General features: G+C 35.6%; 1 protein-coding gene across 1 annotated transcript; it reads right to left on the bottom strand.

Annotated features, from left to right (window-relative positions):
• Positions 1-260: 260 nt before the first annotated feature.
• rnd1b (Rho family GTPase 1b) lies at positions 261-22,353 on the bottom strand. Its single transcript, XM_073823124.1, has 5 exons — positions 22,143-22,353; positions 21,741-21,828; positions 5,196-5,305; positions 4,680-4,814; positions 261-2,716 (listed from the first exon to the last, which is right to left on the bottom strand). Exons 1-5 carry the CDS (start codon positions 22,260-22,262, stop codon positions 2,471-2,473), a joined length of 699 nt encoding a protein of 232 aa, XP_073679225.1. The 5' UTR covers positions 22,263-22,353; the 3' UTR covers positions 261-2,470.
• Positions 22,354-24,062: the final 1,709 nt, after the last annotated feature.

Below are 24,062 nucleotides of genomic sequence, written 5' to 3'. Positions count from 1 at the left end.
TTTATGCAGATTAATAAAATTAATCTATATAAAAGATCAAAGAAACAAATTAAGCACATGCCTTTCTTAGTCAAAAAAAAAATAAAAATTGGGCAACATTTTTCAAGTTTTCCTTTTGTGGAAATATTTAAACATATGAATACTTAAGTACGCCAAAAGAGAAACATAAAATACTTTGTAACATGTAACTCAGCAGATATTTATTAATAAATGGCAATAGGCATATAGAGAGTTAAATAAAATACTCAAATACGCAAAAGTCATGTTCGCCACACAAAGGCAAGCTTTATTACTGGAAAGACAAAGGGAGAAGTCATTTCAAAAATAACATTTTGAAATAAAACCATGTAAAACACAAAACAGTTACCTCAAATGATGAATCCAAATAAATAGGACTAAGCAATTTTACATCAAGCACATCTTTGTCAGTCCACAACATGAACAAATATTTAATCTTGTGACATTCTTTTAGATGTCTTACAAAGATTACAAAACAGGATATGTACAACTGAAGGAACTAGAGGACATGCTTGAAGTGTATTCGTATTCGTACCCAACATTGTGCAATGGCAGCATAATGTAAATCGGCAGCTACAATGCCTGACCAGCCATGTGACGTGTATACACGCTGTTCATACTCCCTAGCACCCAAAATTCATCTTCGGTTTCTTTATTTACGCAGTCACTAGACAATGCAAAAAGGAATTTGGTGTGTGATCACAGTGGCGGAGCATGTAAACAGCCACGCGGCTGCTCGCATCTTCCCTTCCGCCACTGATGATTGAACAAAATGAGAAAAATATTGACTTCATGTAAACACAAAGAAAGCAAAAACAATTATTTAAACAGTTCAAAATGGAAAAATATCTTTCATTAAACAGGACCAGCCTGTTCAGTTTTATTCCAAAAGTCGACTTCCGTTTCCAGTTTGACCTCGCAGATTCACAAACACCAAAGCCCTTATCAGATCAGCTGATCCATATATTAAAAAGGTCCAGTCTGAATTTCCTTCCAGTCCATCTACTCCACATTAACCTCCCTTTATACTCATGAACAGAACACTAATATTCGTATTTGGTTAAAAAAGAAAAAGAAAAAAAAAACCTGGTTGCACTCCAATGGTCATATTTTCATCTAATTACTTTAACAAAGGCTGAACAGTGTCACAATATATTGGCTTGTTTTTTACAGCAGTGCTGATGTAAATCCACATAAATATACGCATGTCCACAAAGCAGTAGCATGAATTTATATAGCCTTTTTTCGTTTTATTTATTGCCACTGTACACACTTTGCATTATAAGCACTTCAACTTCAATAATTATTGCTTTGTGGTGGAAAGCAGACTTCAAGATTAGCACTTTGCACAAGAAGAACATGTTTTTTTTCCATTGATAATCAAGTTCAGAAACACATTGGACGATATTATCCTCAAATATTTCGGCTGCTAGTGCTGCAAATGAGCATGGAGGCAATGAAACGGCAGATTCTGCTGTTCGAAGGCAGAATGCTACATAAGATGAATGACAAACGAAACCCAAGCTGGTCTGACCTTTAATATCTCAAACCAGGTGACTTAAAAACCTTCTTGAATCAACATAGTGCTACAGCATCTCTCTAGAGGTCATTTTCAGGAATGAAAGATTATTCATCATGCCAAATTCAGTCCAATAGAGCCCTCGCAGAGCTAGCGTAGGGACCCCTTTGCAAATTCATGGTTGCCCACACTAGAAAGCAGCAGGGGACGTTAAGATACAGATAATCACTGTAATATGTTCCATAGTCACACCCATCCTATCTCTCAGATAGCTATTGCCTCTAAAAATAGAAGCGTGTATATATCAGACAGTGTTCTAGTAGAGAAAAGAAGGGAAAATTGACTTTGGTAGTATCATGAATTGTCTTACAAATATTTTTGGCCCGTTTCCCTTTATTCCTCCATCTTGGCATTCAGATATGGGCGGCTCCCATTTAAAAATCACATTTCGCTTCTTACACCGCAGCCAATTCGACTAGCGTGACAATGCCAAATGGGCCGCTTTCTCCTCTACATGACCTGGGCTTTACGCATAGCTCTCACAATTTTAGTGCATACTGTAGGTATTTGTTTTGTATTTATACATCAAATAGCATTGGAACCTTTTTAAACATCTTTTCCCATTTACCAAGTTGAATCATTCTGAGCTTCAACTGGCACAATGACATAATTGATAACAAGGAGTGAGTAGATGAGGCTGATGATCGAATCTCGTTTGAAAAGCAAGATACAGTACTGAAAATACATATGCACTGTTGAAGAGCTCAGGACAAGGAGGACAGCGAGGTGTCCACTTGTTCTGAAAGGTGTTTCTTTGGGGGGTGAGGAAGGATTCCACACGTCAACGATGTGGCAATCGGAACCCACCCCCCTTCCCCAGACCAAAGCGCAGGGAATGGTGTAGCTTTTGTTATGGGGGTTGAAGTTCTCCACTCACATTACAGAGCAACTCTTGGCCTTCTCCTTCTTGAAGGTGGAGGAGAGGAGCTCGGACTTGCTGGGCAGGTGGAGCAGGCGCTTGGACAGCCGGCGAGTCGGGCTGGGTTTGGCGAGCGGCTGGAGCTTGTTGATGCAAGCCAGCGCAGCTGTGCGGAACACGCTGTGGATGCTCTTCTCAGAGGTGAAGGCTGAACACTCCAGGTAAGCCTCAGCGCCCAACTGTTTGGCCATGGCAGAGCCCTGTGATGGGAGATGCACAAATTCAGTTTGCTATAGTTTTGCAGTCTTAATAGAAGCTACAGTGTTTCAAAAGGTACTCTCATGAACGCACTTCGAAGACTGACGCAGAAGAGAAGAAATTGTTGAATGAAGTTATTTTTGTTTTCTTTGCGCACAAAAAGTATTCTCGTAGCTTCATAAAATTAAGGTTCAACCACTGATGTCACATGGACTATTTTAACAACATCCTTACTACCTTTCTGGGCCTTGAACATGGTAGTTACATTGCTGTCTATGGCTCTTGGATTTCATCAAAAATATCTTAATTTGTGTTCAAAAGATGAACGTAGGCCTTACAGGTTTGGAACGACATGAGGATGAGTAATTAATAACAGATTTTGCATTTTTGGGTGAACTATCCCTTTGAATCAGCATCTGAGGTAAAATGTCTGATTTAATGATTTAAAATGGCAATTTATGACATTCTTCCTTCCTTTTCATGTACCTATTTACATCAAGAAGAGTTGTAACAATATCAAAATCTCACTATACGATAATATCTTAAGACAAAGTCCACCATACAATATTTATTGTGATATTTAAACAAAAAAAGACAAATGAAGACTTGAAAAAAAGCTTTAACTTATGTTTTTAACTAAGAAAAAAGTCAGTAAATTGACTTTACATATGACTTTATTGACTTCATATATGACTTGATTAAATAAAAAGAGTGACAGTTTTATTTGTGGTAAACTGTCTCAGTCTAAATTACACTCACACTGGCGTTTTATGAACCCAAACAAATTAGAATATTATAATAACAATTTTATATTATTGCTATCCCTATGAGAGTAGTAGCCATATACTGTAAAACAATTGCACTGTAAAATAAATGAAAATTAATATTTCATAGGTATAGTATATGCTTTACGGTACAGTACAGTAGGGAATTTACAATACTTCTTTCCTAATTTCTACACTTGAAGGAGATACTTTGATATTTGGACTGCAATAACATTACCTATTTAAACCGCTAGCTGTCAGTAATTCATACTCCACTTTAAAGCTTTTATTTTGACTAAAACGGCAGTAGAGCTTTTTTGATGGAAACTCCAGCTTCAGTGAAAACAATCTTACAAAAATGCTTCTCACTAAAAATTGCGTGGAACGCTGTTATCATCTGCCTAGAAAAAGCATAACTGGTGGCCGTTGCGTTCTCAAACACGTGACACACTCGCACCACATGCAATAAATGAGTTCACTGTAAACTGAGCCGTTCTGAGGCGCAGAAAACACCGGATCACGAGTGGATCGCCTGAACGAAGCACGCTTTGCATTGAAATGCGCAGCGAAAACAGACTTGATGAAGGGATTAAGCCATATTGTGCTTTCAGTTTTATTTCGATTGACAGATACTGTGCCAAAGCACAATGGCCCAAAACACAACTTTAAAGACTTTATGTTAGAATAAGAAGTTTTATTATATTTTAAAAACTACACTTTTTGCTCTGAAGACTTACCGTTTCATATCGTCATGTGACCACAATGATATTGAGACAGTTTTGCTATCGCGATACCATGATATTGATAATACCGTTACATCCCTAATATTAAGATAAACATATTATAATGTAATTTTTTTTTTTTTTTTTAGCATCCATTATTCCAGACTTCAGTGTCACATGATCCTTCAGAAATCATTTTAATATGCTGATTTGGTGCTGAAGAAACACTAATTATTATCAATGTTGAAAAGCTTTGCTGCTTAATATTTTGGTGGAAACTGTTACATTTTTTTAGGATTCTTAGTTGAATATCAAAGGAAAGTTCAAAAGAACAGCATTTATTTAAAATGGAAATCTTCTGTAACATTATTAATGTCTTTACTGTCACTTTCGATAAATTTAATGCATCCTTCCTGAACAGAAGTATTAAAACGTAGTGTAGTTTAGTTTAAAAATAATTTTTAAGAAACAACTTGTACCTGCTCATGAGTGATGGGTGTTTGTTTCTGATTGGAAAGCTCCATCAGTGTGCAGACGTCCGTCCGAAGGTCTGTCTTGCAACCAACAAGGAGAATACGAGTACTGGGGCAAAAGTCGAGAATCTCAGCCCTCCACTGAAACACACAGAAATATGCAATTGTAAGATGAACCAATTCTTACAAAACAGAGAAAACGCTAACTAGGGATTTGCATAACAGCGATTATCATAATTTTGGTTTTTGAGTGCCAAACACTTCTGGCAAGTATGAAGTGATAAATAGTGCAGCCCAAGAAAAGAAAAACAAATGAATCATTCATAAAGTCTAAATTAAAAAGATGTGTTTTAAAGATGCTTTGTTTGAATTCACGTTACAACCAAACATAGGTTACCCAGACAAAACATTTTTAGGTTACCTGACAAAACATTTTACAGTGAAGAAAGAACAGTGTAATGATGAGCTCCTGAGGATTAGGGTCAGTGCGGGGATTGAATATTAATAGGAATATCTAGTTACCTTCTTAAGTCCACTGTCAAAGATATCTGGACGACTGATGTCAAAACAAAGGAGCACTGCATCAGAGTCACTGTAACAGAGGGGCCTCACGTTATCATAGTATGGAGATCCTGAAACAAGAGAGAGATGCTACTTGAATAGGAGAAAACAAATCAGTGACAAGAGAGGAAATATGCCTTCTTCCTTTGAAACATGCAACAGTTGAAATAAAAAAAAAAAAAACATGATAAAATGTTCTTTCCATTGGGCCTCAATTGCAGTTTGAGTGTCCTCGAAATGTTAAAATAAATTGCCCAAAATAGATGAAAGACTAAAAACCTGGTTTCACAACACATTTGACGCATTTCTGAGTGAAGCCTGTGACTGGGTGGTTTCACCGGTGCGTGTCGCCTTGTTTAAGTCAGCAAAAAACTAAATATGTCATTTCAGAGGTAGAAAATGTTTTTTTAAAGGGATACTTCATCCAAAAATGAAAAAAAAAAAAAAAAAAACTGGCATTAATTACGCACCCTCATGTTGCTCTCCTAAGACCTTTGTTTGTCTTTGGAACACAAATTAAGATATTTTTTAGGAAATCTGAAAGCTTTTAGACTCTGCATAGACAGCAACACAACTGGCACGTTTAAGACCCTGAAAGGTAATAAGGACATTGTTAAAATACTCCATGGGACATCAGTGGTTCAACCATAATGTTATGAAGCTATAAGAATACTTTTTGTGCACAAAGAAAACAAAAATAATGACTTTGTTCAACAATTTCTTCTCTTCTTTGTCAGTCTTCACATGGACTATTTTAACAATGTCCTTACTACCTTTATGGGATATGAATGTGGTAGCTGCGTTGCTGTCTATGCAGTGTCAGAAAGATCTTGGATTTCATCAGAAATATCCTAATTTGTGTTCTGAATTTTAGATCAATCATTGCTTTCACTGCAGAGAATCCAAGAAAAGCAGATCTGACAAATGTGAATGTGCTGTATATATCTGCAGACAGACTCAGACAAAGGCCGGAGGTACAGGTCCCCTGGTCATCACTTCATTTCCAGTCGGCTCAGCATACATCCTGTTAAAACCCTCTTCCTCTCACTGCTTGCCATATTGGTATTTTAAAGGAGAAGAAAATGACAACTGAGCTCTAAATCCTCATTGATCTGTGTCTCGCTCTCTCCCTCGATTTCTTTTTTTTCCAGTAGATTATGCAACTGGAGCGATGGGGCTGGGGTAGGCACTTCCTTTCGCTCTTGCTCAGAATCCTTAAATAAGCCACCCACCCCCCTGTGCCCCCCCACACATGCAATACCTCCAGTCCCCCAGTTTCCACAGCAACAGCCTTGGAGTCAACCATCTGCAGAGCGCCGTCTTCCTAAAGGCGTCCCTTAACTGCCTATCAATCATTTGATACAGAGCAATGCCCACCCACTTGGTACCGAGGAGCTGCTGGGGTGGTGTAAACAGCCTTATGTACACCTCACTATTGTAGAGTCTCCTTTTTTGGATTAATTTGGCCTCAGTCTCCTCCTGAACTTCACATGTAACAGTCTTCAGGTCTTTGGACGAGTCAGTGATACAACTGTTAGCCCATGCACTGTATAAACCTCATATTTAGTAATATTGATTAATATCCCATTGGAAATGGAGCTTATTTCTCAAAAAAGAAAAGTTTTAGTGTGGTCCAAGTCATTGCCAAAGCAATCACGCTTATGTATTGAATGAGTTTTTCTTTTTAGTAAATCAAACATATGTGACCTTTGTGGATTCCTGAACAAAAATATGCTCTCACAAGCTGGTTCTTTGTAGTGAATCAAATATACACAGTGCAACCTGAGTAGACTAACTTATTCCCAAACAAACTGATTCATATGAGCTGGATCTTTATGTTGAATTAATACAGCGTTACTTGTGTATTCCCAAACAAACTGATTTATGTGGGCAGATTTTTAGTGAATCAAACACATACAGTGCAACCACTGAAGTCCAAGCAATTCACTCTCATGAGCTGGTTCTTTTGAGTAAATCAAATATTTAAATCAATACAGTGTGACTGCTGTGTAGTTTAACTGATTCACAAAAATTTTACAATTTCTTTTTATTTTTTGCGAATCAAACACATACAGTGCAACCAGTTACGTCTATTACAATTTCTCAGTTACAATTCCTAAACATACAAGACTCATACAAGCTGGATCTTTTTAGTGAATCAATACAGCGTAACATGTAGTTTAACCGATTCTCAAACAAACTGATTGACTTAAAATGATTTGCTCATAAGAATCAAATGTGATCTTTTTAGTGAATCAGTACAGCGTAACATGTAGTTTAACCGATTCTCAAACAAACTGATTGACTTAAAATGATTTGCTCATAAGAATCAAATGTGATCTTTTTAGTGAATCAGTACAGCGTAACATGTAGTTTAACCGATTCTCAAACAAACTGATTGACTTAAAATGATTTGCTCATAAGAATCAAATGTGATCTTTTTAGTGAATCAATACAGCGTAACATGTAGTTTAACCGATTCTCAAACAAACTGATTGACTTAAAATGATTTGCTCATAAGAATCAAATGTGATCTTTTTAGTGAATCAATACAGCGTAACATGTAGTTTAACCGATTCTCAAACAAACTGATTGACTTAAAATGATTTGCTCATAAGAATCAAATGTGATCTTTTTAGTGAATCAATACAGCGTAACATGTAGTTTAACCGATTCTCAAACAAACTGATTGACTTAAAATTATTTGCTCATAAGAATCAAATGTGATCTTTTTAGTGAATCAGTACAGCGTAACATGTAGTTTAACCGATTCTCAAACAAACTGATTGACTTAAAATGATTTGCTCATAAGAATCAAATGTGATCTTTTTAGTGAATCAGTACAGCGTAACATGTAGTTTAACCGATTCTCAAACAAACTGATTGACTTAAAATGATTTGCTCATAAGAATCAAATGTGATCTTTTTAGTGAATCAATACAGCGTAACATGTAGTTTAACCGATTCTCAAACAAACTGATTGACTTAAAATGATTTGCTCATAAGAATCAAATGTGATCTTTTTAGTGAATCAATACAGCGTAACATGTAGTTTAACCGATTCTCAAACAAACTGATTGACTTAAAATGATTTGCTCATAAGAATCAAATGTGATCTTTTTAGTGAATCAGTACAGCGTAACATGTAGTTTAACCGATTCTCAAACAAACTGATTGACTTAAAATGATTTGCTCATAAGAATCAAATGTGATCTTTTTAGTGAATCAGTACAGCGTAACATGTAGTTTAACCGATTCTCAAACAAACTGATTGACTTAAAATGATTTGCTCATAAGAATCAAATGTGATCTTTTTAGTGAATCAGTACAGCGTAACGTGTGGTTTAACTGATTCCCAAACAAACTGATTGACCAAAAAATAATTTGCTCATCATAATGAAAAACAATGGAACCAACAAAGTCTAAATTCCCAAACAAATGACTCTGAGCTAGATCTTTTTAGTGAATCAAACACTGTTTAACACTTGCAGTGTTTTGTAGTATCTTTAAATCATCTGAAAAAGACTCGAAACACCCATTTTGCAAGAATTGTTTTAAATTTATCCATTAATTAAATTATCATTATTTGCCAATGACATTACATTTCTTTTTCCAAATATTACTTTCTCACAAGCACTGAATTGTAAATGGAATCAGAATTAAAGGTGAAGTTCACTTCCAAAACAAAAATCTAGTCACCCTCTTGTCATCCAAGATGTTAATGTCTTTCTTTCTTCGGTCGTAAAGAAATAGTTTTTTAAGGAAAACATTTCAGGATTTTTCTTTGCATGTTTACTTTGCAAACACTGGGTCGGTACTTCTGCAGCAATGTATGATTTTGAAATGATTTTTTAAGATGAGGGAGAAAATGAGATGGGAGTTTTTCGACCTACTCATGCACTTGAATGAGTACGCACTCACGCATTTGAACATTTGACGTTAAAAAGTATATAAATTGTAATTTTAAAAAAATAAAATAAACAATTGTTTAGCTAGATAAGACCCTTCTTCCTCGGCTGGGATCGTTTACAGACGATTTGGGATTGTTTGAAGCTGCAGTTAAACTGCATTTTGGAAGTTCAAACTCAGGGCACCATAGAAGTCCACTATATGGAGAGAAATCCTGAAATGTTTTCCTCAAAAAACAACTTCTTTACGACTGAAGAAAGAAATACATGAACATCTTGGATGACAAGGGGCTGATTACATTATCTGTACATTTTTATTCTGGAAGTGAACTTCTCCTTTACGTTCCTTAGAATTCCCATCCATAAACATTAAGCAAAATCCAGAGACAATACAAATCTAAGTTTTAGAAAGCTTTCAACATGACACTTGAACAGTTCTTTCAATTAATCAATCAGAAACACTCAAAGAATCATGAGTCATCATTTTGAATCAGTCCAATAAATCCTTCACTCAGGGCTCGACATTAAGGCTTGTCCGCTTGTCCGGGACAAGTGGATTTTTTTGTAGGACAAGTGGAAGAGAAAATTGGTTGTCCGACTGGACAAGTTAAATTTCAAACAAAATAAAATGCCATGTTAATTAACGTCATATGCCGTTAACGACAGAGCAGAACGTGCAGCGCAAACACCAAGCAGAATATTGAACAGAGAGCGCAGCGCGCCGACACACACACACACACACACACACACACACACACGGAACGGAAAAGACCTGCTCGTGAAGTTACTGTACGTTCACACCGCCGCCGACTTGAGCTGCAAAGAAGCTCTGGCCGCCCCGTTAAGAACTCTTGTCAAAAAGTACGAGGAAGCTTGTTGACGCTTTGGCCGCTCTGACGTAGCAGCATTCTATGTTCGATCATGGGAGAGTGCGCGAGCGCGCGCGGCTCTCTCTCTCTCTCTCTCGCTCTCTCTCTCTCTCGAAATTGCGATAAATTAATCTGTGCGACCCATAGGTGCGACCTCAAATTATATTTGGAAGCATTTGTGCGAGTGAGAGAAATGAGTGTGGTGCGACTCGGTTTCAAAACTGTCGCTAGCCTAACTACTGAATAGTAGTACAAGACTAAAAGTCTTGATTAACGTATAAGTTTAAGAGATGAAAAGACGATCGCAATAGGTTTGAATAAATCTTCAAAAAGGCAATGATGTCATTGAATAAATATGCATACTGTACGTTTCAAAGTCAAAACGCTGCAGGGATGTCTTCATATGAATGTATCTGAAGGGAACAGACTGTCCTCAGAAACATGTCGTTTGCATTGTCATTTCATGTCTGATAAAACGGCGTTAGTGCTGGTTTGTGTACAGCTGTTACTATGGAAACCGTAGTATTTCAGCGCTCCTAAAGCGCCCCCTCGTGACAAACAAATTAATTTTTATTTTCAATACATTTTTTCAGCTGTTTATGGTCAAATTATTGGAATTATCGATCCATGTGTAAGTGTGAAATAATTTAATTTGCCTTTTAAAAATCTAAACAATTAAGTAATACTAATGTTATATATCTTATATAAATATAAGAAATTATATACTTGATTTATCCCTTTTAATGGTATAAAGGTTGAAATGCCATTGTATTAGATATTTTGTTTTTTGTGTCTGTATCTGAATTATAAATCATGTAATTTCATGGCTTAATATTCTACCGTACATTGTCCAACCCCACTCATACTGTTCATTTAACTTGTGCAGCTCTTAAAAAAAGGGTCATAAATTGCCTTAAATTGATATTTTAAAATTCTGCAGCTACACTAAATGGTGAAATAAAATTCTTTCCTTGATATTTGTTTATATTTGTGTATTGAAAATATTTTTGATTGACATTTAGACTCCTATCTGATTTTCTATATTTTTAAAAAATGTCTTTTTTTTAATTTGGGCTAGTTAAATTAATTTTTGGGCTATCAAATTCTGATGAGTACCTGCCCGAAGGGCTACCAGAGATTTTGACATTTTGCGAGCCCTGAGCCGTCAATCATTCCCTGTCACTGAAACTGCGCTCCGCTTAACTTAGAACTGGACGTTTTTTTTTTCTCTCTCTCTCTCTCTCTCTCTCTCTCTCAACCAAACCCTGTTCCGGCGTTGCACAAACTGCAATTAGGGGTGTGTGAAATGACGATTTTATTTTTATTGTGGACAATTAAAAGGTTTCCACAATCTGCTTTTGAAGAAATACACTATATTTCGTGCTACAGCGCACATTCTGTCAGATACAATTCTGCCGCCTCCGTGTCAATATACTATACAATGCGGCTCAGATAGCACAGTACGTCTGCAAGATGTCTGATAAAGGCTCTTGATCTGGAAAGCATCTGCTGTGTACAAACATCTGGCGTCTGTCAGATGTCAGTTAATCAGAATCGGCCATGAAGAATCAAGATCGGTGCATAACTAAAAAGAAATTGGGTGCTCCTAAATTTTTTGGGATGCTCCTAACTTTTTAAAGTTGGGAGCACCAGTGCTACCAAGTAAAAAAGTTAATTTCGAGCCCTGCCTTACACCAACAGCACCATATGAGTTCAAACGGGAACGAAAATTTGTAACCAAATGGAAAGATGAATTCGACTGGGTTATTTATGAAGACGGAGAAATGTTCTGTGGCGTCTGTCGGATAGATAGTTTTATTTTTTTTCACCAAGAGTCACCACTACCTCTGGTGATACACTGTGCACATCAGCGTGCAAAGTATTACTTTGTATTATACTATGAGTCTGGAGATCCTTCTACTGTTCCTTTCTACTTATACTTCTACGTTTCTTTCTACTGTTTCAACTGAATTGTATTAATATTGATAGTGTTTGGATGCTTTCAATGAATTCTGCATTAGCAAAACAAAAAAATAAATAAATGATATTATAAATCTTTACCCGGACAAGTGACTTTTGTGCATGGACAAGTGAAACATAAATTTACTTGTCCGAAGGACAAGTGCCTCAAAAAGTTAATGTCAAGCCCTGCTTCACTGATTGTAATTATTTCATGTTGACTTCAATTAACATGCAATCAGTGAAGGATTCAGACTCACAACTCATGATTTGAGTCTATTTGAGCAAATTGTTGAAAGAATTGCTTATAAGAGTCATGTTTACTAAGTTTTAATTAACTTAACATCAACATGAAATTAAACGCATGACGCCAATTTCATTATGGAGATCACTAGTCCAAAGGATCACTGCAGACTAACTTCACTCTGAAGCATAGATCTACAGCCTATTTTTTCTCTCCTGCTAGAACGTCACGAACACACAAAGCGGAGCGTGAGGCCGCATTCAATTGCTGCTGATCTTAATGCAGCGATCGATGTAGATGTACACCAAGGGAATAAGGAGCCATTTCAATTAAACTTGACAAAATGACACATCCCAGCAGTGAGAGACAAAGACCTCCACATGGCGAGCTTACCAAAATCACTCAAACCACTGTTTGAAATCCGAAAAGGGCACACTGACGCTTACACTGTTGGCAGTGAGCACTACCTAACTGGAATCCGGTACCACCCGCAGTCTTGGATCACAGAACTGCACTATTGAACAACCTTGCACACAGTGAACAAACCTCAACCCTAGGCCACATGTTCCCTGGCTGAACAAGAAGAGGATGTTATGCTGTCTGCGTATTAACAGACGGAGGGGTTGTGAAGCGTGCAAAAAAGGGTAAAAAAAAAAAGAGCGGAGTTGCTACAATCAGAATAAATGCTTTTTGTTGTGACGCCGTGCCTGGAGCAAAACTAGCTTCGCTGAAAAGTGGGCCAACGTGTGCATGTGATTGATACGCGACGGCCTTTTCCTTGGGCGCAGGAAGAGTCTTGTGAAGAGAACAGATGGAAGTGGAGTGGGCTGCTTTTGTGTGCCGCAAAGGCGAGAGCCGCACCGCATTCCATCTGCTGAACCCTTTCACTCTTTGAAAAACTAATTTAGCTGTTTCACCAATGACTCTGAACTGTGAATGTAACTAAAAGTTGCATTAGACACATTCTGAAACAATAAACTGCACTCCCCTTTAGAAATGTTGGTGTGCACCTGATGTCACAGTTTGGTGGACTTGAAAAGGTTATCTTTTTTAAGTGTGTATGATTCATTTCAGTATTTATTAATAGGAGTTATGATCACAGTTCTCGTATTTCATGACTAAGCCGTCTCTGACAGTCTCAATGAGACACTGATAACAGATCCTGTCAATTATTATTGCTTAATGGCATATCTGCCATTTACTAGGGAAAGAAAATATCATTCAAGAGTGAATAAGATGGTATCATATAATGAAAATAATATGCCACTGTTTCCTGCTTCTCTACACTCAATCTACAGCGGCAGTGCAAAATAAATCATTTTACTCAAGTGAGTGAGCTTGCTGTCTGTATTGAATGTGATGAGATAAAGATGTGCCGCAAAATAATGCCAGATAATATGTTTGCATTGTTGTAGTTAGCTTAACTTTAAAGGAAGCAAACATCTAGTGGGGTAGTAAAATTCAAGAACAAATTACAAATGATTCTTTTAATTAATCACAGACTCAAGTTATTGGTTTTAATCATTTTGATGAATAATTTACTCAATTAACCAACTAAATTGATCAGATTGTATATAAAATTTTTAAAAGTGCAAAAACATTTTTGTAATTAAAATGATAAGTTTTTTTATTATGTGGAAAATTTTATTTTAAAAATTCTTTAAAAACTAAACAAAAAAGAAAAGAAATCCTAATGTACAGTTTAAGGTTTAAACATTTACTTTAAATCATTACTGACTTGTTTTGTAGTTTAACATTTTTTTAATAAATATGTTATGTTTCAATTTTTTTGTAAATATGTGGGAAAAAATTCTTTAAAAACATAAAAAAAATTATTTCTAATGTACAGTTTAAGGTTTTAAATATATTTTTTAAACATATTTACTTGAAATCATTATGGACTTGGACTATGTACATGTAGTTTTTAAAAAAAGTGCACGTTTATATAAATATATATTCTCAATGTACTTTTGTAGTTAAAATGTGAAAAGTTTAAAAGTTAAAAAATATAAATCTATTCTATTTAATTCTTAAAAAAAAAAGATTTTATTTCTAATGTACAGTTTAATGTTTTAAATATTTACTTGAAATCATTACTTGTACATGTAGTTTTTTTTAAATATGTGGGAAATATATATTTTTTAATCATTACTGACTTTTACATGAAGTTTGAAAAAAGTACTAAAATATTTTGGAATTAAAATGTTAAAAGTTTAAAACTTTAAAATTAAAAGGTATTTTTATGTGGGAAATTGTTTTAAAAATTCCTTAAAATAAAAAATAAATATTAATAATGTACAGTTTAATCTATTAATTTAATGTTTATATTTTGAACATTTACCTGAAACTTGTATATCTATGTAAAATAAGTGAATAAGTGTAAAAGTTTAGAATTAAGTTTTTTTTAATATGTGGAAAAGCTAAAAATTAAAAGCTTTTTATTTAATGTGGAAAATTATTGTACAAAATTCCTTAAATTAAAATTTTTAATAATTTCTAATGTTAATGTTTTAAACATTAACTTTAAATGTTAACTTGTACCTGTATGTAAAAAAGTGCAAAAATACTTTTGTAATTAAAATGTTAAAAGTTTAAAATGAAACTTAAAATTTTTTTGGAAAAGTTTTTAAAAATTCTATAAAAAACAATTATTTCTAATGTACAGTTTAATGTTTTAAACATATTTACTGTAAGATTGTATCCTATTAGTTGTGTTATTGTTAACTAAACTAAAACTGTGAAAATTTGTATTTGTTATTTAAACAAACTGAGATAAAACAAATTATGAAAAACTAGTTATAAATGCTGCCTTGGCAACTATCTGAAAACAAAAAAAAACTGAAATATTTAAAACTAAAGAAATATTAAAGCTAAAATGTAAACTGAAATATAAATAAAAGCTCAAAATATTGGTAACACTTTACAATAAGGTTCATTAGTTAAACATTAGTTAATGTATTAACTAACATGAACTAACCATGAGCAATACATTTGTTACTGTATTTACTAATCTTTATTAACGTTAGTTAACGGAAATACAGTTGTTCATTGTTTGTTCATGTTAGTTCACGCTGCATTAACTAATGTTAACAAAATTTTAATAATGCATTAGTAAATGTTGAAATTAACATTAACAAAGATTAATAAATGCTGTATAAGTGCAGTTCATTATTAGTTCATGTTAACTAATGTGGTTAACTAATGTTAACTAATGAACCTTATTGTAAAGTGTTACCAAAATATTAATACAAATAATACTAAAACACTACATATCAGTTGACATATCAGATATGGCACAGCAAGAAAAAGCTGACTAAGAGTAAACTTCCAACGCAGTGGTATCTGTGGGAATTAATCAGCACTCTCAGACTCGTGTAAATGCGAGCAGGGGGCTGAGAGAGGTCAACGCTCACAAAGGAGCTAGAAGCAAATGAAAGCCCCTGTCCATCTTCCCAGTGGAGATGATGAGAACAAAACCTAGAGCGTTCTCCATATCCCCCACCCCCCTTTCCTTAAGATCCCAGAGATTCCATCACAGAACTGACGGGGGCCCAACAAAGAATCCCCCCTCTCTCTCACTACAAGGGGCTGGCCATGACCCCTCAGGGAATACCATCTCAGAGCTTCCTCATTGGTGCCTGTCATCGACTGCCAATGGCCACTGGAGAGCCCATTAATCTACTGGCTGTTTTAATGTGCTAATGGAGCACTATTTTTACGCTCACAATCTTGTGTAGTCATCCCATACTGAAGCAGCAGAATTCATATTCGCAGGAATGTACATCCATCAGCGTAACGGCAAATGCCATCTAATCCATCGCTAATACCTCAATGCAAATTAAATATAGCCTCCATATTAGAAATACAGACGGCCATCTTCTAAGAGCCTGCAGTGGGTCCAATTGGCTGTCGTGATTAAGTGAGAAGATTGATTTTCACCTGTAAATCCTTTCTGGGCCTCAAAGCAAGCAGCTTGAAACCCAATGATGAGGTCAGCTTAATCAATGAGGAAAAGACTAATAAGAAGCCTCATTCACATTGAGCAGCATCACAGACGGCACACAGGGAAATTCTAGAATATAACCATACAGCCTATAAACAACATACATATAAAAACGGCCATCATTATGTCATGACATCTTTGTTTCCATTCATTCAAGTCGTTTCTACTTGAGTTCAAACTAATTACTGTTGGTTATGACTTTGGCACCGCTTTGATTTTATACACCAAACTAAAGCAGCAATCAAACTTTTTACAGTGCACTAAAGGTAATTGGTCATCATTAAACAGTACAAATTTTAAAACATTTTTACTACTTAAAATTTAAGTTTTAATTTAAATATATTTTAAAATGTAATTTATTCCTGTGATCAAAGCTAAATTTTCAGCATCATTACTCCAGTCTTCAGTGTCACATGATCCTTCAGAAATCATTCCAGTATGCTGATCTGTTGTTCAAGAAACATTTATTATTATTATTATTATTATTATTATTATCAATATTTAAAACAGAAGTACATTTTTTTAGGATTGTTAGATGAATAAAAAGATCCAAAGATCAGCATTTATCTGAAATAAAAAGCTTTTGTAACATTATACACTATACCATTAAAAAGCTTTGAGTTCTTTTGGGGGGAAATTATAGATATTAGTGCTTTAAATTAATCAAAAGTGATGATAAAGACATTTATAATGTTACAAATAAATGCTGTTTCTCTGAACTTTTATTCATCAAAGAAACCTGAAAAAAAAACTGTTGTTTTCAACATAATAATAATAATAATAATTATAACTGTCTCTTGAGCAGCAAATCAGAATATTAGAGTAATTTCTGAAAGATCAAGTGACTGGAGTAATGGTCAGCTTTGAAATCACAGGAATAAATTACATTTTAAAATATATTCAAATAAACGCAGGCTTGGTGAGCAGAAGCGACTGAAAATCTTACTGTTCAAAAACTTTTGACTGGTAGTGTACATCACTAAAAAGTTTTTTACTAAATTACTTTTAAATAACCTTTATTCAGCAATGTTGCATCAAACTGATCAAAAGCGACAGTAAAGATATTTATAATGTTACAGAAGATTTTAATTTCAAATAAATGCTGTACTTTTAAACTTTATATTCAAAGAATCCTTAAATTCCATAAAAGTCAACTGTTTTCAACATTGACAATAAAGTGTTTCTTGAGCACAAAACCAGAATATTAGTATGATTTCTAAAGGACCATGTTACCCTGCAGACAGGAATAAACATAATTTCACATTGTTAAAACAGAAAACATTTGTTTTACATTGTCATACATAATTAATTTTAATTTTTGATCAAATAAATGCAGCCTCTGTGAGCATAAGATACTTCTTAAAAAAATAAATTTACATTTCTTACTAAGCACAAATAGTTATTTTAAATCTATTAAAACATGGAACTCTGTTTTTTTTATTCAGAAACAGTATAGAAATAATTGTGCGTTCACCTAATACTACAGTATATTTCACCTTCTTGGTGCGAGAATATCGGCAACGTTGTAAGGAATATTTAAATATCACTATTTCTTTTTTCTTGCCAAATTATCAATTTATCACTATCACTGAACCCATTTTCACGCCATGAATACAGCAAATTTAGTTTATATTTTATTTGGAATATCTGTTTGGCTTAATGGAAATACAGTTCAACATCTACAGCCTCCACCATGATTAACAGCTAAAAACTGGATAAATCTCTGGTTTGCCCTCTCATCCTCATACAAGCCGGGACTCATCCCCTTAAAGCGTACTCTGCGTCTCAGCTGGCTTGTCTCCAAGCAGACTAAATCAGATCAAAAAGCACGAGCAAAGGACTGAGGCATATTAACAGCGCATATTTCATTCAACAATCTGTACATGAAATCACAATCCTCGCTTGCTTTCTCACTCATCGTCTGCCAGTCTCTCTCACACGTATACAACAGACAAACACATCACAAAAAACCTAGTCTTATCAGCCACAATTCACAGTCAGTGGACGACCAGACGTTTCTGGGTGCTAATTATGATGCTTCTGTTGGCGTGCGTTTAGCACACATATCCAAAGAGACATGAGATTACCAAGTCTGTCATTCACTATGGGATTCAGAAATGAGCAGTGCGGAGCAGACAAACAACACGTTGTAATCAGGTCAATAGGCTACAATGGGACGCCGTGGGGAGATGTGAACTGCCTCAGTGACCACATACTCCCTCGTTAGTCTGCTGACTACGCATGGCGGCTGATAGAAAGACAGACGTCTAGTCTCATGCCTGATGCATATTGGATCAAACTAAAAAGCACTTTCTCGATTTGCCAAGCTCTAATCTGATTGGCTGACTTTATGCAACTTCCGGTATTAAGGGCATAGAGGGTTTATCATCGTCTGCTTCTGTCCAAAAATCATGTTAATGAGATACTGGGTTAATTTTCCAAAGTCTCACAATATTCAAGTATATTACTGGATACTAAATATACATTGTTCTGCTAATTTATGCTGTCTAAACCACAGAAAATATGTGTGGAAGCTGCTAAATCATATAGAGAAGGGCGCAATAGTTTGACAAGCTGAAAGGTTCAATAAATGTTCAAGGTTCTTCATAGAGCCATTGATGCCAATAAAGAACCTTTATTTTTAAGAGTGTATTGGCGGCACTGAATGTAAACTAAGCCACTAAACCAAATAAAACTCGCAAATTTTGCTGATTATTGCTGCTTAAAATGGTCAGTTATTGTCATGTTTTGGGCTGTACTAATCTGTTGGACTGGGAAAAACAAGTGGTAAACAGGTGGTAAAGACACGTACGAGCAGTATTAATTAAGATATTAGCCTTACCTACCTGACCAAAAATGATAAGAACAAACATGAATGTTGTCAAGTTTCTTGCCCTGGAAATCCTGGTTAAGTTTGGCCAACCACAAATGCTATTTGTTCCTCAAAAAACATTTTTGCACTCTTCTCCTTGTTATTTTATAACTTTTGGCAGTCTGTAATACTCCAAATGTGTTTCCCAGTCCAACAGATTTGTACAGCCCAAAACATGACAATAACGGACCATTTTCGGCAGCAATTATCAGCAAAATATAAGTTTAATTCAGTTTAGAGGCTTAGTTTTACGTTCAGTGCCGCCAATACACTTTAAAAATAAAGGATCTTTATTGGCATCAATGGCTCTATGAAGAACCTTGAACATCCACTGAACCTTTCAAATAGGGGTCGACCAATTATCGGCCCGACCGATTATTGGCGCCGATATTAAGCATTTTTACGATTATCGGAATCGGTTATTTTCAAAACCGATTTGCCGATACAAAATAATTTAATTTTGAAATGCGCTCTTTGGCTCCGACGCAGCCTGTCAGAGCTCACCACTCTGTGCCCTAGAGCAGTCTCCGCCCACCGCGCATCTGATTTGTTGGGAGTCGCGAGTACGACCAATCAACTCGAAGGCTGAAGGCACTGAAGACACAGACAGAACGCTTGCTGGAGCTGCGAGCAGCGTGCGGCAGTAATCAGTTTTCTCTCAAAGGTAAGTCAGCAGCAGACGTTGATTGTGTTTCAGTAATTCACAATCCTTTACGGTGAAGTTGCAAAAACACCTCAATGTTATCTTGATTTCCCGGATGCGGAAAACACGGACGGAATCGCGGAATCCAGTCATATACCGTATTTTCCGGACTATAAGGCGCACCGGATAATAAGGCGCATCTTCAATGAATGGCCTATTTTAAAACTGTTTTCATATATAAGCCGCACCACATTATAAGGCGCATTCTGATCAGATGTTTTCCATGTTTTTTTTTATTAATAAACTCATTTGTAAAAAAATAACTTATTTGATTAAAAGATAAATTATTGTTTTTATACCTTCATTTGCAGTGTACTGTAAATTAAAACCAATGGAAATGTGTAGTGTCACATAGGCCTAGGTTAGGATAACAAAAAATGAGACATTTAGGCTATGGAACTGAGTGTGCCTATAATAGGCTATTAATGTTATAGTTTCATGAAAAGGTCGTCTTAACATCTTCTAAAATGAAGAATTAAATTATTAACACTTATATTACACATTGTGCATTTTTAAGCTAATCAATTGATGTGCATTAGATGATGAATTGGATAGTCACCTCATTGGATTTAGCCATCAGAAAATAATTAATGAGAAATTATTATAGCTTATGCTATTAAATGAACATTTCTAACATGTAAATAATTTGAAGCCAAATAGTTATATTTCCCCACACTGTTTAATTTTAATACAGTATGCATAGGCTTAATCAGGAAGCATACAGTGGCCCCACTTTTAACTCTCTCTTTATATTACCCTTATTGTAGATGGATGCACGGAAGAAGACAAGAAATGCAATGTGGGAGTACTACACTCAACAAACACCAGGGAAGGCAGTGTGCAAAACATGTGGAGATGTTGTCAGTATGGGTGGTACAATGGCAAAAAGTGCCAATACTTCAAACCTGTGGTCTCATCTTACCAATTTTCATTTTTACACTAGACACATATCGGTTCAAAATATCGTTTATCGGTGCATTTGATCTGTAATAATCGGTATCGGCATCGGCCCTGAAAAACACATATCGGTCGACCCCTACTTTCAAATGCAGGAAAGGTTCTTTATAGTCGAAAAAGATTCTTTAGATTTTTAAAATGTTCTTCAAAATAGTTCTTTCAGGAACTGATCACTGAAAGGTTCTTCTATGGCATCACTGAAACAACAACCTTCTGGAACCTTTATTTTTAAGAGCGTATGGCCAATTGATGACACGTCACTATTGTCTGTACACAATAAAATAATACAAATAAAATCATCTCTACTTATTACTTTTGGAACAGACAGAAGTCCTGATCACACTGAATTTGGCTAAAGGGACATGGTTTTGAATGAGTAAAACTGATATTAAATAAACTGCATATAAAGCTTTGTAGAAATGTGTTGTTCCATTGCAAACATCTGTTGCAATTATTCGGCATTTACATCTTCCCGCACTGCTTCAGCGTTTGCATAAATAATTATATTTGCATTCAATTTCAATATTCTAATCAGGTAGTTTAGTAATCAGTATGACTAGATTGGCCCAACATGGTTCAAACAAGGCAGGCTGTTGCCTTGAACAGAATACAAAACAGCTACAGATTTTAACAACCATAAAGAGAGCAACAGAGCAGTGACGACAAATTGTAAATAAAATAGCATTATTTTTTTTAATCAAACAGTGATTTCCAATTTCTATAATGTTCACTTAGACTATGAATGCACTCAAAAGCAAAATGCATGAATAATAATAATAACATATCAATAATATATTTTACGTTAATGTTTTATATAATACCATAACTGATTTACTGTCTTCTGCCCATTTCACATGACATTTCGTTACATTGATACTGCTTCATTACAAGGCATGTACCATCCAAGTTGCATTACATGCACTAATGAAAATGTTACTGTCTATTTTGATCCATTTTGGTATTTAGTAACTGATCATCCGTTTGATCTTACCTGATGTGTCCCATAAACTCAATTCAACACGCTGGTCATCGAGCTCCAGACATGCTGTGTAGTTCTCAAATACTGTGGGCACATACGTCTGTGGAGGAGATGCAACATATTAACACGGATCAACGCATGTGATGCTGCATACATGTGATGCTGAGGGGAAAAACACTTTAAATGCTAACGTATCGTTCTTTAGCTTTACGAAAATGTATTTAATGCATGCCTTATTGTTATGCCATTAACAAATAATAACATGGACTAACTTGTTAACCAACGCATGTTACAATGAAACGAGCAATAAAATTCTTAACATGTATGAGAGAATCAACAGTTTGTTATTCGACAAAACCATTAGGCTTTATACAATATTTAACGAATGGACTTTTTCAGAAATGCTGTACTGACCTCTGGATAACAATCCTTTGCCAAAACCTGTAACATCGCAGTTTTCCCGCATTGAACATCCCCAACCAGCACCAGTTTACATCTGACCACCAGTGGCTGTGCGTTTCTTCTCTCTTTCATGGTTTTCCGATATCCTGTATCCGAACAAAATAAACGAAAAACACCTTAACACGAGGATGCGCGCTTCTGTAAGTTATATACAACACTGCGAATTGCCTGCAGCCGAAGTGAATGAAAGATGGACTGTGGGTTTATATATGCCGCGCAACAGCCAATCAGCGTGCAAGATGCTCATGACGTCTCACATTCCGCTCTTCTTCCCTCCATCCGGAAACGTATTTCCCCGACGACTCAGCCTTTTGGGAAACTTTTTGTCTCATCCTTACCGAATAAATTCCACTTAAATGCTAATTTTATACATGGGTTGTCCAAAGTGTCCACACTATGGTTGTTCTGTGATTACAAACGACTAAATAGATTTAGCCTGTATTATAAATCACACAGCCTGTGAGAACAGCATTTGATATAATAGTTTATACACTGAACGTCTGTCACATACAAACTAGGCTAAATCATGCCAGCTTTTCTTGCATAGCCTATTCCTGCATCTTCATTGTCTCTAGAGTAATTAATTAGATTGTTTTCTCTCAGCACCCCAATAGCCACAGATATGAGGTCAATATAGGACCGTTCACACGTTCTTGTTCCTCCCCCTACTGACTTTACTTTCACCTTTAATGATCTGTGAATTGCCTACTTTCTTTAGGGAAAGATTTGTGTTTTGCTTTCATTTGCAGAGGTCTTTTTAATTCATATATGATAACAAATACCCTCCTGATGATACATCCACCAAAATGTCAATAGCTAATTCTTAAACACTTGTATTTCTACCCTAATCATGAACACATGGTTATAGTCTTGATTAAATGTACCAGTTTTGACATGCATGTTTGGTTTAGTTTCAGTTTTAAAGTCAGTTTACAGTAAAGTCTCGCATGACTCCTCATAAAAATCCCCTTGAGTAAAACCATGAAAAGGTTTGTTTACAATACTAACTGACTGGATTATTGGACACATTACTCTTTGATCTCCATCTCTGTTTGTTTTGGACACACAGTAGTTTGCTTGGGAGGCCAAAAGTTTATTAGCCTGATGGGGCAGTTCAAAATCTCGGCCCTCAGGGAGTCTCAGAAGGCTGAGGTGGTCTGATAGACACCAGTGACACTTTCAAGGTTACATTTGTATGTTAAACACCTCAGAGACAGCAGGCTGAGTGGAATAGACCTTACGTAAACACTTTCCTTTTTCTCCCCTACTTGCAAATTCATTTATTTTTCAAATTGAAATTAGATGCTCTAATTTCACATCAGTGAATGGTTTCAGGGCAGTACGTTCAAGGAGCAGTACATTGGGATTTTGCGTCCCAAACATGCTTTCGTCCCCATGGCACTCTTCAAAAATCATTTATAATGGTATAAAATTGCATATAATGGATAAAATTGCGTGCTGGAATTACAATATTCTGTCTTTAATTTGACTGGAAATCCTTTTTATCTTCTCATATGTGCCATTCAACCTACTGAACCAGTTAGTGGTATCATGTATGAGGCCTGTGGTATCCTCAGCAGGGGTGGAGATCGCATGAAGTATGTATGAGAGAAGAATTCCCCTGCTGTAACAGCAGGGCACAAAGCACAGGAAAGCAGGTGGAGCTGAATAAATCAACAGCCCCTTGTGTCACAACACAATCTGCTATAGGAGACAGAGGAAGGAGGTGTCAGAAGGTGGCATTTGGGTTTCTACCGCTGTTTAACCTCCGAGGTTCATGGTCACTTGGCATCTTTTGCAGATAATTATGTAAGACAAAATAGTGTTGAATGTCAAAGTACTGCAATAATTGGTCTCAGTTAAAAACCTGCA

This window comes from Garra rufa, chromosome 18 (genome assembly GCF_049309525.1).
Source record: "Garra rufa chromosome 18, GarRuf1.0, whole genome shotgun sequence".
Taxonomy (NCBI): domain Eukaryota; kingdom Metazoa; phylum Chordata; class Actinopteri; order Cypriniformes; family Cyprinidae; genus Garra; species Garra rufa.
The sequence above is the reverse complement of the archived record's forward strand: the minus strand, read 5'-3'. Positions and strand labels throughout refer to the sequence as shown.

Bases quoted from the DNA above. Each gene is read 5' to 3' on its own strand.
- rnd1b (XM_073823124.1), bottom strand. From the start codon at position 22,262: ATGAAAGAGAGAAGAAACGCACAGCCACTGGTGGTCAGATGTAAACTG. The intron at 21,829-22,142 runs GTCAGTACAGCA...TCTCCTCCACAG, and splicing joins CAAAGGATTGTTATCCAGAG to ACGTATGTGCCCACAGTATT. The intron at 4,815-5,195 runs GTAACTAGATAT...TGTGTGTTTCAG, and splicing joins TTGACAGTGGACTTAAGAAG to TGGAGGGCTGAGATTCTCGA.